Source organism: Prionailurus bengalensis, chromosome C2 (assembly GCF_016509475.1).
Source record: "Prionailurus bengalensis isolate Pbe53 chromosome C2, Fcat_Pben_1.1_paternal_pri, whole genome shotgun sequence".
NCBI lineage: Eukaryota > Metazoa > Chordata > Mammalia > Carnivora > Felidae > Prionailurus > Prionailurus bengalensis.
The window spans coordinates 1,474,283-1,488,441 of NC_057350.1; the positions used below are offsets into that span (position 1 = coordinate 1,474,283).

The 14,159-nt window shown below is 55.8% G+C and overlaps 1 protein-coding gene across 7 annotated transcripts in view; it reads right to left on the reverse strand.

Moving 5' to 3' along the window:
- Nucleotides 1-14,159, reverse strand: part of ADARB1 (adenosine deaminase RNA specific B1) — a 141,385-nt gene that overhangs the window by 17,981 nt on the left and 109,245 nt on the right. For 6 of the 7 annotated variants that reach the window (XM_043593421.1, XM_043593422.1, XM_043593418.1 and 3 more), the window contains one exon: nucleotides 6,638-6,819. In XM_043593421.1, the coding sequence (XP_043449356.1) occupies nucleotides 6,638-6,819 (182 nt within the window). Of the gene's footprint in view, nucleotides 1-4,815; nucleotides 6,160-6,637; nucleotides 6,820-14,159 lie in introns of those variants that run through there. The other variant, XM_043593424.1, reaches the window with a different exon arrangement.

A 14,159-nucleotide genomic window follows, 5' to 3' on the forward strand; every position in this document is an offset into this window, starting at 1 on the left:
GTCCGATACTTACTGTAGTTAATTTAGAAGATTTTAGCATCTTGTCTTTACTGCTGGTGTTCTAAAATTCATAAGGATGTGCTGGGATGGGTTTTCAAAAATTAATTCTGCTCGGTACTCAGTGCGTTCCTTCCATTGCAATACTCACGGCTTGCTTCAGTGCCCCAAATTTTCCTCTCTCTCCCTCTCTGTTTTCTATTTCTGAAATGGTGCCAGACAGACATCGGATTAACTTTCTACATCCCCAGGTCTTCCCATTTTAGACTTTTCTGCTCTGAGTTATCAGACGTGTCTTTGACACACCTGCCCGCCTTCCCAAGGATCACGCTCTACGGGGAGACGTTTCTTGTGCCCAGCACGCATCCCAACGTCCAGAACAGCCTACCATACACAGCTGAGTGGTGCTTGTTGAATGTTTTCTAGACATTCAAACTGACGTTTGCTTTCCACACTCACAAAACACATATATTAATAAGGTCTTTTATTTATATTCTTTTCTGTTTCCTGAATTATGTTTACTTTCCCTTAGTTGTTCTGTTTTTTCACATAGATCATTCTCTTTTGATCTGTTTATTTTCTTCGAATGATAATGGTTGTTCACTCACACTCGTGAATAAAAACCTTGGTTGATTAATTCGGGTAGCTGGTTTCTTCTGTTTCCTGGCTGTGTATTCCAGGGAGGGCCTCGAGGGAAAGCCACATCCAGCCAGGACCCACATTCCCTTCTAGACCAAGAGGCCAGAGGTCCAGCCCCACCCTTGCTTGGCTGTTGGAATGGCCGGAGGACCCTAACCACTTATAGAGTAGCCGCACGGGGGAGACTCCCACAGAGGAAACAGCTGGCCTCTCCCTAGATGTCGAAGGCCATGGGACACCAAGGTACCATCAGGAGTTACAGAGTCCTGATGTCACAATTTTCTCATCTTGCTGATTCTCTGCTGCCCGGACTTTTATCAGGGTCTTTGGGTCTCTGGTGGTGTTACCAGCACATCTGTTCTGTCTCTGCCACCTGTCTGGCATGCAGGTTCCTTCAGGTCATGGACCTGTCGCCAAGCTCATTCAAGGCCATGGCGTTCCAAGTAGACAGGTGAGGGAGGGGTTTGTGGAGGTTGGGGGGTGGGGGAGGTGGTGGAGGTGGGGACCTGTTTAGGATCAATTGGTGGGCAAATCTCTGGCCATAAAGGAACTGAATCTTTCGTGAATGAATGGCTAATGCTTGTTATTTTCCTTTGTAATTCCATCACTTTCCCACAATAGTCAAAACAAAGGATTACTTTTGAATGATCCTTAAACCTTACAATTACAACATTTTGCATTAAAACTACAAATGGTTGGTTAACTGAGAAAACGAGACCCTAAAGTACAAATAGTTTTTGTATTTTAAGCCAAATAAGTGCCATCTGTAGCAAGAACGGAGGAAATTAGGTAAAAAAGAAATAGCCTAAAGTTTCGGTGCTAGCCACATGCTTCTTTGCATGTGGTCACAAATGGTCACAAAAGCAGTAGGTCTAGGAGTCCCTGGGACCAACACTACCCTGGGGATGGACGCCAGTGGGAGCTCATCTTTCCGGGGCTACAAAGTGAGAACCAGGGTAATGAGTCAGTCACAGGCCGCGGCGCAGAAACCAGTAAGAGCAGGCACAGTTGGCTGGTAATGAGAGTCCCTCAGCTGCCGTAAACTAAGTGTGCTGAATCAGAACTTTTAGAGCAAAAACGCAAAGAAACTGGGTTGGCCCAGTAACTGACACAAGCAAAAAACTTATGACACTTAGCTGGTGCTGGTGGTTTTTCTTCCTTCCTTCTCAAAAGTATTTTCTGTGGTTTCTCACATATTAATGGGTAATCAAAAATTAACTATAAATGTTTATCTATTTTTAATTTGAGGGGGACAGAGAGAGGGAGAGAGGGAGGGGGGAGGGGGATGGAGATGGAGGGAGAGGGAGGGAGGGAGCGGGAGAGAGAGAGGGAAAGGAAGGGGGAGGGAGGGAGGGAGCGGGGGGAGGGAGAGGGAGGGGGAGGAGGGAGGAGGAGGGGGAGGAGGGAGGAGGAGGAGGGGGAGGAGGGAAGAGGAGGAGGAGGGGGGGAGGGGGAGAGGGAGGGAGAGGGAGGGAGAGAGAAGGAGAGAGACAGAGAGATATTAAGCAGGGGAGGGGCAGAGGGAGAGAGAGACAAAATCCCAAGCAGGCTCCAGGCTTACCGTGGAGCCTGACGCGGGGCTCGATCCCATGACCGTGAGACCGTGATCCGAGCGAAATCAAGAGTCGGACGCTCAACCCACTGAGCCAACCATGTACCCCAAAACAAATTATGTACATAATGATTAATAACAGGTATCCAGGGTCGCCACGGGCTCCCATGACAGAAACTGTTGGCCATCCGATACCTGCCCAGGAAAACGTGTGCAGTTTACAACCTCGATGCAAGCGGCCTCTGTTCTGCAAACAGCCCGGGACCTGGGTAGGAGTAGGTGCCCGCAGTGAGGACGCCCGGGCCTCAGCCTCTCTGTCCGCAGACCCCTGGGGTCGAGAGAGAGCTGCGAAACAACTTGCCTCTGGAGCCAGGAGCAGAGAGAGCGCCCTTGCGACTTTGGTCCTGGTCTTCAGTGAAGACGCCTCCTGAGCTAAAAGGGAAGTGAATGAAGCCATCAGGGCGGCTCGGGCTCCTCCCGGCCTGGTCACTAATCCCTGACGGGCCGCCTCACACCAGGGCCTCTGGCCAAACAAGACTTCCTTCTTGGAACCCAACCTTGGGGTTTCGTGACACCGACTCTGGGGAAGGGCCTGAGTGCTCCGGGCCGGACAGGGACGTGCGTGCTGGCGGTGGCCTGGCCCCGAGGCGCGCCCGTCACCCGGGCGCAGGGCTGCAGGCGGGATCCTCGCCCAGACTCCGCGTTCCTGAGGCAGCACGGGCCGAGTGCACGGAATCCTAACGTTCCCACCCCGCCAACGGGCCAAGGGTGACACAGGAGAAGGGTCTCTGAGTTGGATGGAGGAGGGAAGAGGCCGGGTGGGGTGGGGACACACGCTCAGGCCAGCAGTCCCAGGAGGGTGCGCAGCCCCATGTCTCTGTTCTACGTGGGCTGGGAGCAGGGCGGTGATCTTCTGGAGCCCTGCAGGGACCGCAGCCCGTTCCACCGTGAGGGGTGACGGGAAGTACGGACACATGCAGGACAGGGTTCGAAAACACCACCAGATCAAGTATGACAACTGTTGCTTTTGAAAAATCTTCCAATATGTCAATTAAATAAGTAACTGCTTTACCGTTAAAGACACCCACAGAGAGAATTTTTAAAAAACAAGCAAACCACATCCATAGGAACTTAAGAGTTTAGAGGACGCTTTCGGGTCACCTGGGTGGCCTCCCAGCAGAACCTGCCATCACCGTCACCGTGTCCACAGCCGGCAGTGGCCGGCACTCCAACGCGAGCGAACATCAGGGGCACGGAGCTCCCGTCAGGAAACTCTTTTCTAGGCCTTTCCAGCCCCCGGTGCCGGCTCTTGCCTGGAAAACACAGCTTCTCCCTCTGTCCCTCACACCTGCTCTCTCTCCTGCGCTTAGGGCAAGACGCGGACGTGAGCCCCTCTGCCCACGGTAAGCGCGTACGTGGCTTTCCACCGGGCACGCCAACGGCACCCCTGCTTTCTCTGTGCCACGTGCTCAGCCCCTGCCTTCCTCCTGCCTTTCCAGAGGTCCCCACGCAGGCTGAACCCACAAGAATGCACTCGCTCCCTCAGCACTGCCCTGGCCCTGGCTGTCGTCATGTTCTGTGTCAACGCTGGTGACACGGCCGGCCATGAGTGACCCCAGGGCCCTGGGACCGTCCAGACCGCTGGCCTTTCTTCCCCAGTTCTCCAGGCACCTGGACAGCAGCCCCAGGCGGCTCCCTCAGGGGCCGACAGATGCGAATCAGAAGCTTGCAGGTGCCGGATGTGCAACTGATCTGGAAAGAAGATACGACAGTTCAAGAGGCTCCCGCGTCCAAAACGCCAGGGAAGGGAATCACGTGAGTGCTCGCGGCCCCGCGGTCACAGCTCGCCACCGAGAAGTTCTACGCTGACGTAGGAATGACATTCTTCCCGTCCGTCCTTGGTGGCATTAAGGAAATCGGCCCACCACCACATCGGTGGAAGAGCCCCTGGATCCGCTGTGGTTGCCGGCAACAGTCTCGTTTAGCGGGCCGCTCCCCGCGCTGCGCCGACGGCCGTCCTTGTTCCTCTCCGAGGACACCGCGGCCTACGTCCTGCTACACCGTCATTCTCCTTCAACACGGGACGACGTGTGACACAGCGTGAGGTGAAAAGGGCAGGACAGACGTCGGTGAACTGTAATAAATACACGCACACGCGCGCACACGCACACACGTACGGACAGGGCCGGAAGGAAACCCAGTGTCCTGGCTGTTCCACTGTCCAGGCCACTCGTTAAACGTAGGGCTTTCCCAGAAGGGCTTTGCTGTGGGGCCCATTTTAAAGGAGTGCGACCCTACCCCACTTCAGACCTCAGTGCTCACTGCCCTGGACCCCCCTGCCCAAGTCCTTGCGTCGTGACAATATCATCTGCTCAGATTTCCACCCAGGAGGCCGATGTGCGCTGGTCCGCTGACGGGAGTGGCGTCTGCACCTCCTCCCTGCTCGCCCCTCTGGCTTCCGCCCTGCAGACCTCACGGGAGTGCCACAGACCGAAAGCATCTTCCCCAAAGCTACTCACTGTACAGACTTCAACTCTATTCAAGGAAAACCAACCAAACATCACGGTTTCTAAAATAAAGCATTTATCCAAAGTAAAATATCTCAAATAGTTTGCATTTTTTAAAAAATATAATTTATCGTCAAGTTAGTTAAATACGGCGCGTACAGGGTACTCTTGGCTTTGGGGGTGGATTCCCATGATTCATCGCTTACATACGACACCCAGTGATCATCCCAACAAGTGGCCTCCTCGGTGCCCGTCACCCGTTCCCCTCCCCTGGCCCCCCTATCAACGCTCAGCTTGTTCTCTGCATTTAAGAGTCTCTTATGGTTTGCCTCCCTCTCTGTTTGAAACTATCAAATAGTTTGCATTTTGAAGCGGACTTCGATGCCAAAGTGATGCTGTCCAGTGGCCCAGCATTTGAGAAATACTTGCTTCCTGAGACCTCAGCGCTGCCCCTGGATTTCACAGAACTCCCACATGCTTGTCCAGAAGGATCACGCAGGGCCCCAGCCCATCCCCATCCTGGGGAGGGAAGACCAGGAAACCGGGCCATGCAAGCTGCCAGCGTGACAGAGCGACAGCAAGATGGCCCGGCTCCGCGGGAGGCCCTCTGTGCCCGCAGGCGCTCTGCCACAACCTTGCGGCTGCGTGCTTTAGGGTCTGGGAGCGGAGGGGATGCGGGGGAGGGGAGAAAGGAGAGCAGGCCCGTCTTCGTCGCAAATACACACAGGACGACCTCAGGGTCTCTATCTTGCAAACACGATTTTCATATCTTATCACAGGTACGTACGCACTTCATATACACGTGACTCAGTTTCAGTCAACAGGGCACAGGTTCCCAGCTACCGCTGAGTGACAACTCTGTGCCACGCGTCTCCCAGTGCGGTCAGTGTCTGTGAATCCAGAGGTCAGGTGACCGCTGAACTTACAGACCACGGAGGCTACACGGGGAGAGCAGTCTCCCGAGTCCGGGAACCCGTGTGCTGACCCACAAGGAAATACTCACGCTCACCTCCTGTGTCCCAGCAGACGCTCCGTGCACATGGACGCCACGGCTGCAATTTCCCACCAAGTGTTAGCGGAGTCAGTATTTTGTCTTTAAAGGTCGGGGTTAAAGTCAGGGGGGCTGCAGAATTTGATCAGACACAACCCCCGGTTTCCTCCGTTGTGCGTAATTCACGCGCTCTAAGAGACGTGCCTTCGAACGAAATGCCACACCGCTTTTCCCCAGGGAAAGGTGAGCCAGTGGCCAGCACCACAAACAAGGCAGCACACGCGCACACACCGGGAAAAACGCGTTTTAGTTTGGGGTTACGGTTTTAGTTCAGAGCTTTAAAAAAGTAAGCAGAACGATATTTTCAAAAGGAAAAAAAATACCTTAACTGCATCCTTTAAACGGGCTGAACTGAGAGATTAGGACCCTTGCATTCAAGAGCTGCTGTTCCCTCACCGGTCGCCACTGAGATGCTACAGGGGACACAGCAGACAAACCGGTGACAAAGGGCACTCGGGCATGTCATCACTGACACATCCCGGACCCGTCCCGGGTACGCCCAGCTCCGTCGCCAGCCTCCCGAGAGCGAGCCGGGCTCGTCACGGAGACGACCAATCCTGGGAGGCCCAGCCCAGCTTCGTCTCGGACGCCGACGCCTGCGTCATTTCCGTGGCATCTGCGAGCCTCTCCCGCCGACACAGAAAAACACGCAGGCGCCAAGTGTGGGCTCTGCAAAATGCCAAGGCTTCCAATCGACGAGAAGATGAAGCATATGAGGCCCCACTTACGATGGCCCAGAGGCCCCGACACACCGCCTTCCACCCTCACAGAGCGGCCCGGCCTTTCTGACGGCCAGAGCAGCGTCCCTACGGCGTCCGCACTGGCGAGACGCGGGCCCGGCGAGACGCAGTTATCTGAACAAGGAAACGACCCCACCGGAGAGGTACTTGCCGCTGAGCAGAGGCTTGTTGAGGGTGTACAGCGGGGGCAGGTCTTCTATGTTTGCGATCCGCTGGTACATGGCCCTGGAGAGGTGGTCCCCGTGGTAGAGGCTGCCCAGGATGATGCTCGAGAAGTAAATCGGCTCCACGAAGATGCTGAGCAGTGAGCCCTGGACGCCCACCACGTTCCACCTGGGGGCAGAGGGAACACACGCTTGAGTGCAAGGGGGGGGGGGTCCGTGTCGCACGCGCACCGAGCCAGCGCCACGCACGGCTGCCTGGTCGCACTCACGCGCCCCGATGTGTACAAACAGGAGAAGACAGCACTTAAAAATGTTAACTGACGTAGAGAAAAATCCTACTTAACAATTATTCGGAGCTGTGGAAACATCTCTTGCCTTTGTGCCTCCCGTGACACACCCTCTGAGGCTCAGTTCTAAAAGAAGGTTCAGTGAGCCACGTTTCTTGGGAGAAAAGTCAGAAGAGAAAGTAAATCTTTATGTTATTACTTCCAATAAAAACAACTGCAAAGGAGATGTTGAAAACATTAAACCGGTTGCCTGCTCCTTGGTGACAACCCCGGGCGGAGCCTGGTCTGACCACATGCAGGGAGGCTCGGCCTGGGGTGTGGGGGGAGGTCCCTGCGGCGGCCGGCCCTCCCCGGCCCGCAGCGGGGACTGACCCGAGCAGGACGGCGCAGGACGGGCGACCGTGTGCTCGGCTGACGCCGGTCAAGATGCGTTCCCGTCACTGACAACCTAGGCTCCTGCTTGAGCCTCTGCCCTCACACCGGCACGGCCCCGCCCCCTTCCCACGTCCTACAGACAGCAGCAGGTGCTGGGCACCAAGTCCGTGGGGCTGGGAAGGCGCGGCCCACGTGTTCTGGGGCCAGGGGGCCGTCTGGACTGGGAGCGAGTGGAGCCAAGGCAAACACACGATCAAGAACGTAAGTGGAGGGAAATCAATCCAAGGGAAGGCAAGGTCCCCAGAAAAGGAAAACTTCGGGGAAGGTCCTGAGGGCAACCTTGGGTTGCAACCTGGGTCCTGGGGGCCCAGCCAGACCTGGGAGGGGGTGCGGTGGCTGCCCCGAGAGGAAGGAGAGGAAGGTCGGGGGAAGGCAGGGCCAGGACCTACCCGGGCAGCCTGAGGCCGGTGGGGAGCCACCACTCCATCTAATTTAGTGGAAGTGTTTTTAGGAGACGACTCGCCTCCACGTTCCTCTGTGTGTCAGGAAGGAGCCACAGGCAGAGGCCGTGGGAAGGCCGTCTGCAGGTCACAAGGGGGTGGGGACACGGAAGTGAGGCCCCTCTTAGAAACATGCCGGGCTTGGGTCTGGGGGGCTGCGGGGTCTGGACAGGACGTGGGGGTGGGGCTGGGGTGTCGTGCAGTGAGGCCCAGGCCACTCCGTCTAGAGCCCTCCCTCCCCCGCTCACACTGCTCTCACCTCACGGCCACTGGACTTCAGGCCGAAGTCCAGTGCCCCCCCCGCCCTCATGGAAGGGGACAGAGGGCAGTGCCCAGTGGGTCAATGCTGGCAACCAGTGGTGGCACAGGGTTCTCTGCCCGAACTCCTGACCCACCCAGCTCCGCGCTCTGTTTTCGGGCTCTCCTGCTGGCTTCTGTCACCGGCTGGCAGCCGGCAGTGCTGGGGACCTCCTTTCAGAACAGACCCCGGAGCCGACTCCTTGCGTTGCTCCCGCAGGTCAAGTCACAGGTCCCCACCTGCTGCATCGCTGTCGCCTACCCCCCCCCCGCCCCCCGTGGCCCATCCCTGGAGAGCGGCCATGTGACCCTGTGACAACAGGCCAGGCCTGGTCACTCCCGTGCACAAAACCCTCCAAGGCCCCCATCTTCTCCCTAGAAAACACCATCGTTCCAAAGGTCTGTGCAACCGGTTGCTGCCCCCCCACCCCCCTCCCATGCTCGGGCCACCAGGGGTGAGGGGGCTCCCGGCCACTCCTCCCAGGTCCTCCAGCCTCCTGGGTACGGTGCCCCCGCCTGTTAGTCTCTGCAGCAAGTCCCTCTCAGGGGGCCCTCCCGTGTGCCCTCCTGGGCTACCTACATAATCTACGGTCTACCGGTCATAGCTGTCCCCTCCCCCCACCCCCCAACCAGCGTGCAAGCTCCACGGAGGAGAGGCTTCGGCTGTATTCGCTGAGCTCTCCCGGTGCTCAAACTACACACCTGCCACGTACAGATCAATAACGCACGCTGAAGGGGGAGCCCCCAGCCCTGCGTGTGCCTCCCACCCCCTAAAAAGGAAGGTCAAACGCAGGTCTTCCTATCCTGCAAGAAAAAGCATGAAGTGCTTACAAAAATCGCAGGGCAGCCCTCCTTATGTACATTCAAGCCTGCGTAGGGGTTTAGACCATTTTAGGGGGAACTCGGCCTCCCAGGACAACCTTTAAAACAGTGACTTTGCAGAACCCTGTACTTGGCAACGAGTCATTGATTCTGAGCACGTGCTTCGAGGCAGGACTCTAGGAGCCGTGACGGCCCCGTGGAGGCCCTGGCGGGAACGCGGGGCGTGCCCCCCCGCTTTGGCAGATGGGCTCCTGCCGATGCACCTTACAGAGCCCCGGGAGGGCGAGGAGAGCAGACGCCGCCGGGCTCCAGGCAAACAACGCCCCCCAGCCGCCCTCTGCAAAGACTGCAAACTGGCTCAGCCCCGCGTGAGGGTGCAGGGGTCCACGGCGTTGTGCCGGGCGATGCTAGAAAGATGCCCACACGCTCCGGCCTCTCTCGCTCTCCTCCCCCCGTGACTTCTTGGAGGCCAGGGCTCAGAGCACTGTCGCCCGGCCAGGTCCCTGATGAAGCTTCTCCACAGCCGCCCACGGCCTCCACGGGAGCGCGGGGGCCCTTCTCCCCACCGCACGGCTCTCCCCACTGGGCTGTCTCGGAGTGTGCCCACACAGGAAGCCCCGGCTTCCTCCCTCAGCTCCACGCAGCTGGGCGCACAGAGGCTGTGGTCATCAGAACCAAGGTCACCCCACCTGCTTCTCCACGGGACTCGCCGCGAGGCTGCCCCCACGCAGCTTCTCGGCCGAACCGCCCACCAGACAGACGCATGGTACCTGGTGACCCTTGGCGTCAGTGCCGTGCCTCCCTCCCCGCCCCCAGCCCACGGTGGCCTCGCCCCTAAGCCTGCCCCCTGCCCCTGTCCCGTGCTCTTCCGACGGAGTGACCCTGCCTCTCTGGGAGGGACACAGGTCAGCCCTGCCTTCCAGAAGGGACTCCCGAGATGCTCTCGTTCCCTTGGGGTTGAGACTGCAGCCAGCTGGTAGCCTGCAGGCCACCAGAGCATTTCCGACGACTCTTCTAACCCTCCAGCCCCCTGGCCAGGTGTTGGTGTGACGAGGAATAACGAGCCCCTTTCAAGCCCCTTTCAAGCACTCTGAGCTTATGCTAATGAGGGGCCCCGGGAGGGTGGGGGCCGGTCCATAGGGACAAGTGGGCCGGAACCCCTCCACCCTGAGGGAGGGCGCAGGGAGCTATGGCAGTGGGGGGCGGGGAGCGGTGAACAAGCAAGGAGCTGGAAGGGAGGTGCCGTATGCCCGGAGACGCGGACGCTCCATACGCCCCCGAACCTTCTCCTCTTCCACCTGGCTGTTCCCGAGTTGTATTCTTCATAACCAACCGGTAGGTGTTAAGTAAACTGTTTTCTCTGACTTCCGTGAGCTATATTAGCAAATTGTCCAACCCGAGGACTGAGTCCAATAGCCGAGTGGGACAGGGTGCGGGAGCCCCGGGCCCAGTTCTAGCAGATGTAACTGTCGTCTGCAGGGGGCGCAGTCCCATGAGGCCCAGCCCTTAATCTGCGGGGTCTGCACGAGCCCCAGGAGGCATCTCAGGGACCTGGAGAACTGTGCGTGTGGGCGCCCACACACCACACCCGTGGGGGGTGAGAGAGGCAGCAGGGGTGGTGGCTGTCTCCACGTTGTCCCTTCTAGAAGCATCCTGCCCCCTTTCCTCCAGGCCTGTGTGTCTGCCTTGTCTGCTGTTTGCACGGACGACGCGTAACCAGTTTACAGGCACAGGTCGTGAGGGTTCCCGTCCGTGAGCTTTGACTTTCATGCTCACGAGTGTCACCCCATCTCAACAAGACCTGGAACGTTTCCTTCCCGCCTGCAGGGACGCTTCTTCAGGCAGCGCCTCTGAATTACCGAGCTGCAGGAATTGGCTTTATCGGCTGGGTTCTCACCTCTTGCTGGTTATAGAAGTCAGAGTCTCTTTCCCCAGTGTGTGGCTTTTCTCTTCACTGTATCTAAAGGGGTTTTGGTAAATAAGTTTTAAATTTCCAAGTTAGTCAAATTTATTCATGTTTTTCTTTCTAATTTGGGCTTTCTGCGCCTTGATTGAGAAATCTGCTTAAGCGGAAGCCGCAAGGATTGCCAGGACCCACTCTTCGCGTTCAGCTCCGTAATTTGCCTGGAACGTGCTTCTGTGTGCCGTGTGAAGGGGCCTGCTTTTCTCGGAGCATAAACACGCTCCGGGACTGTTTGCCGACCGCAGATCCCACACGCAGCAGCGCCTGCACCTGCAGTCCCGTTCCCTCCCCCTCTAAGCAGCACAGCCGCCATCCCGGCTCGGGGGGCGACGTGCGAGCCCGCTGGCCCCGGCTGCCTGCACGCGCCTGGGCCGGGTTCCAGGTGATGGGACACAGCTGCCACGTGACTGTGCCTGCGGCGGCTGGGCCACCCCGGGCCGCCCCTCCTTCCTGCCACCGTGGCAGCTCGGACCAGGCGCCGGAGGATTCGGCGTGGGGGGGGGGGGGGGCGCTGCAGCGCCCCGAGGACAGAAGATGCGTCCTGGATGCAGCAGGAAGACGGAACCCGGACGACCCACCTACTTCTGGACCTGACTTCCTGTGAGACAGAAATAAACTTCCATCTGGTTTACGTTTCCCCTCAAATGCAGGCAAAGGTGCCACCAGTCGTTACCAGTCTCACACTGCTGCGTTTCCACTTGAGTGCTGGGATTAGATTCCCAAGGGCTGTAAAAAAATTAGGGCATTTGATTAAAATTGCATTGAAGTTGTAGAAAATTCAATAGTTGATCCAACTATTGAAAATGCACTATTGGCTCTGGTGTGGGTGGGCGGGTTTTTATGACTGAGGATGGCTTGCCACTTTTTCCTTTACTGTCTTTACTGCCGTGGTAACAGAGGTGACAATAATCCCAAAAAGTGAGCTGGGGATCCTTCCCTGTCTTCTAATCTCTAGAAAACATGACCTAAAATAGGGATCCTCAGCTCTGCAGGAGTGTAGGGAGTTCACGCCAAAGCCGTCCAGGCGGGCAGGTCTGCCTTCTCTACAGCCCTCTCCTCTCTTTGGTTTTCTTCAGTTTGTTTCCTTCCTGGGATTGGGTGTGACGTGTGTATTTTTAATGGTTACATATTCCCCTCTCCACCTGTGCTTGAGTCAGTTTCAGGAATGCACATTTTTCTGGAAGGCTGTTTTCATTTCATTTCAGTGTCAACACCTATTTCTGCTGAAGTCGCCTACAACCCTGCACGTAACTACCTACAGCTTGTTCTTTGTAAGTGATTAGCCGCGCGACTCTTTGTGACTGACGATCATTTTCTAATCTCCACTGTGATTTCCTCTTCTGGGTATTACTGAGGTACAGCTGACACTCACTACAGGGCACATATTAAGGCCCACGCGGTAGTGAGAGGCGACTTCTGCCCGTGCCCTTGAGACCCATCATCCCCGGAGTCCTCCTTGTCCTATGTCCCCCCTGCTGCCCCTCCCTGGGCGGCCACTGACCTGCTTTCTGCCACTGGAGGTTAGTTTGCATTCTCTAGGATTTAAATTCATGGAATCACCCGCCAAGCACTCCTGTTTGTCTGGTTTCTCTTCCTCTGCACGGTTATCTTGAGGTTTACCCACAGTGCACCCGGTGGCATTGTTCATCCCCACCCCCCCAAGTACCCGCCGCATGGACACCCACCGTGCGCCTACCCACTTCCGTGCAGGTGGCGGCTGGCCTGCCTCTGCTTGCCGACTACCACAAAGGGGCTCTGAGCACTCACGTGTGACTCTGTGGGCGTGCACTTCCACTTCCACCTCGCACGCACGAGCACGATGGCTGGGGCGTGCGACGGGCACATCCTTAGTCTTTTAAGAAACCGCCAACCCGTCTTCAAGAGAACACGCCCGCCCACAGAAGACAAGGGCACCAGTCTCCCTGTATCCCTGTCAACGCTTTACGTGGCCGGTCGTTTTCATCTTAGCTCACAGTGGGACTTTGCACCTCGCCTGCATTTCCTAGTGATGGGGAACGGTGCCGAGCATTTTATCGTGTGCTGATCTGACATCTTTTTTGGTAAAGTGTCCATTCAGATTATTTTGCCCATTTTAAAAACTGCTTTTCCCCCTGGTTGAGTTTTGAGGGTCTAAATTTATATGTTGTATACAGGCCCTTTATCAGATACATGACTTGCGAATATTTCCTCCCAGTCGGTGATTACTTCTCATTCTCTAATGGTGTCTTTAAAGAGAAGCAATTTTTAAAAAAAATTTTTTTTCAATGTTTATTTTTGGGACAGAGAGAGACAGAGCATGAACGGGCGAGGGGCAGAGAGAGAGGGAGACACAGAAACGGAAACAGGCTCCAGGCTCTGAGCCATCAACCCAGAGCCCGACGTGGGGCTCGAACTCACGGACCGCGAGATCGTGACCTGGCTGAAGTCGGAGGCTTAACCGACTGCGCCACCCAGGCGCCCCAAAGAGAAGCAATTTTAATTTGATGAAGTCCAATTTATCAGTTTTTCCTTTTATGGAGAGTGCTTTTAGTGTTATATCTAAGAAAATATCTACCACAACTGCCAAGATTTTCCCGTTTTCTTCTAGAACTTTTATACATTACTATCTATGATCCTTTTAAAAAAAAATTTATCTTAATTTAGAGAGAGCACACGAGCAGGGGAGAGGGACAGAGGGAGAGTGACTCTTAAGCAGGCTCCACACTTATCATGGAGCCCGATGCAGGGCTCGATCCCATGACCCTGGGATCATGACCTAAGCCAAAATCAAGAGTCAGTCACTCAACCAACTAAGCTACCCAGGCGCCCCCATCTGTGGCCATTTTAATCTCTGTATGTGGTGAAAATATGAAGTTCCCTTGTCTGTTTTCACATAGAGAGGTCCACTTGTCCAGTCACCATCTGTTAAAAAGACTTTTCCTCCATGAATCACCACTGCACCTTGGTCAAAGGTCAGTGTGACCAACAAGGAACAAGCAGAATTTGAAATTAAAAAAATAATACCATTTACATTAATACCTTCAAAAATTAAATATTTAGGTATAAATCTAACAGGATATGTATGAGATCTCTATGAGGAAAACTACCAAACTCCGAGAAAAGAATCAAAGAAGAACTACATAAATGCAGAGATATTCCATGTTCATGGACAGGAACACTGGGTATTGTTAAGATGTCGGCTCTTCTCGGCTTGGTCAGTCCCAGTCATGATCTCAGCAAAGTATGTTGCAGGTGTTGACAAAATGATTCTCAAGTTCACCGGAGG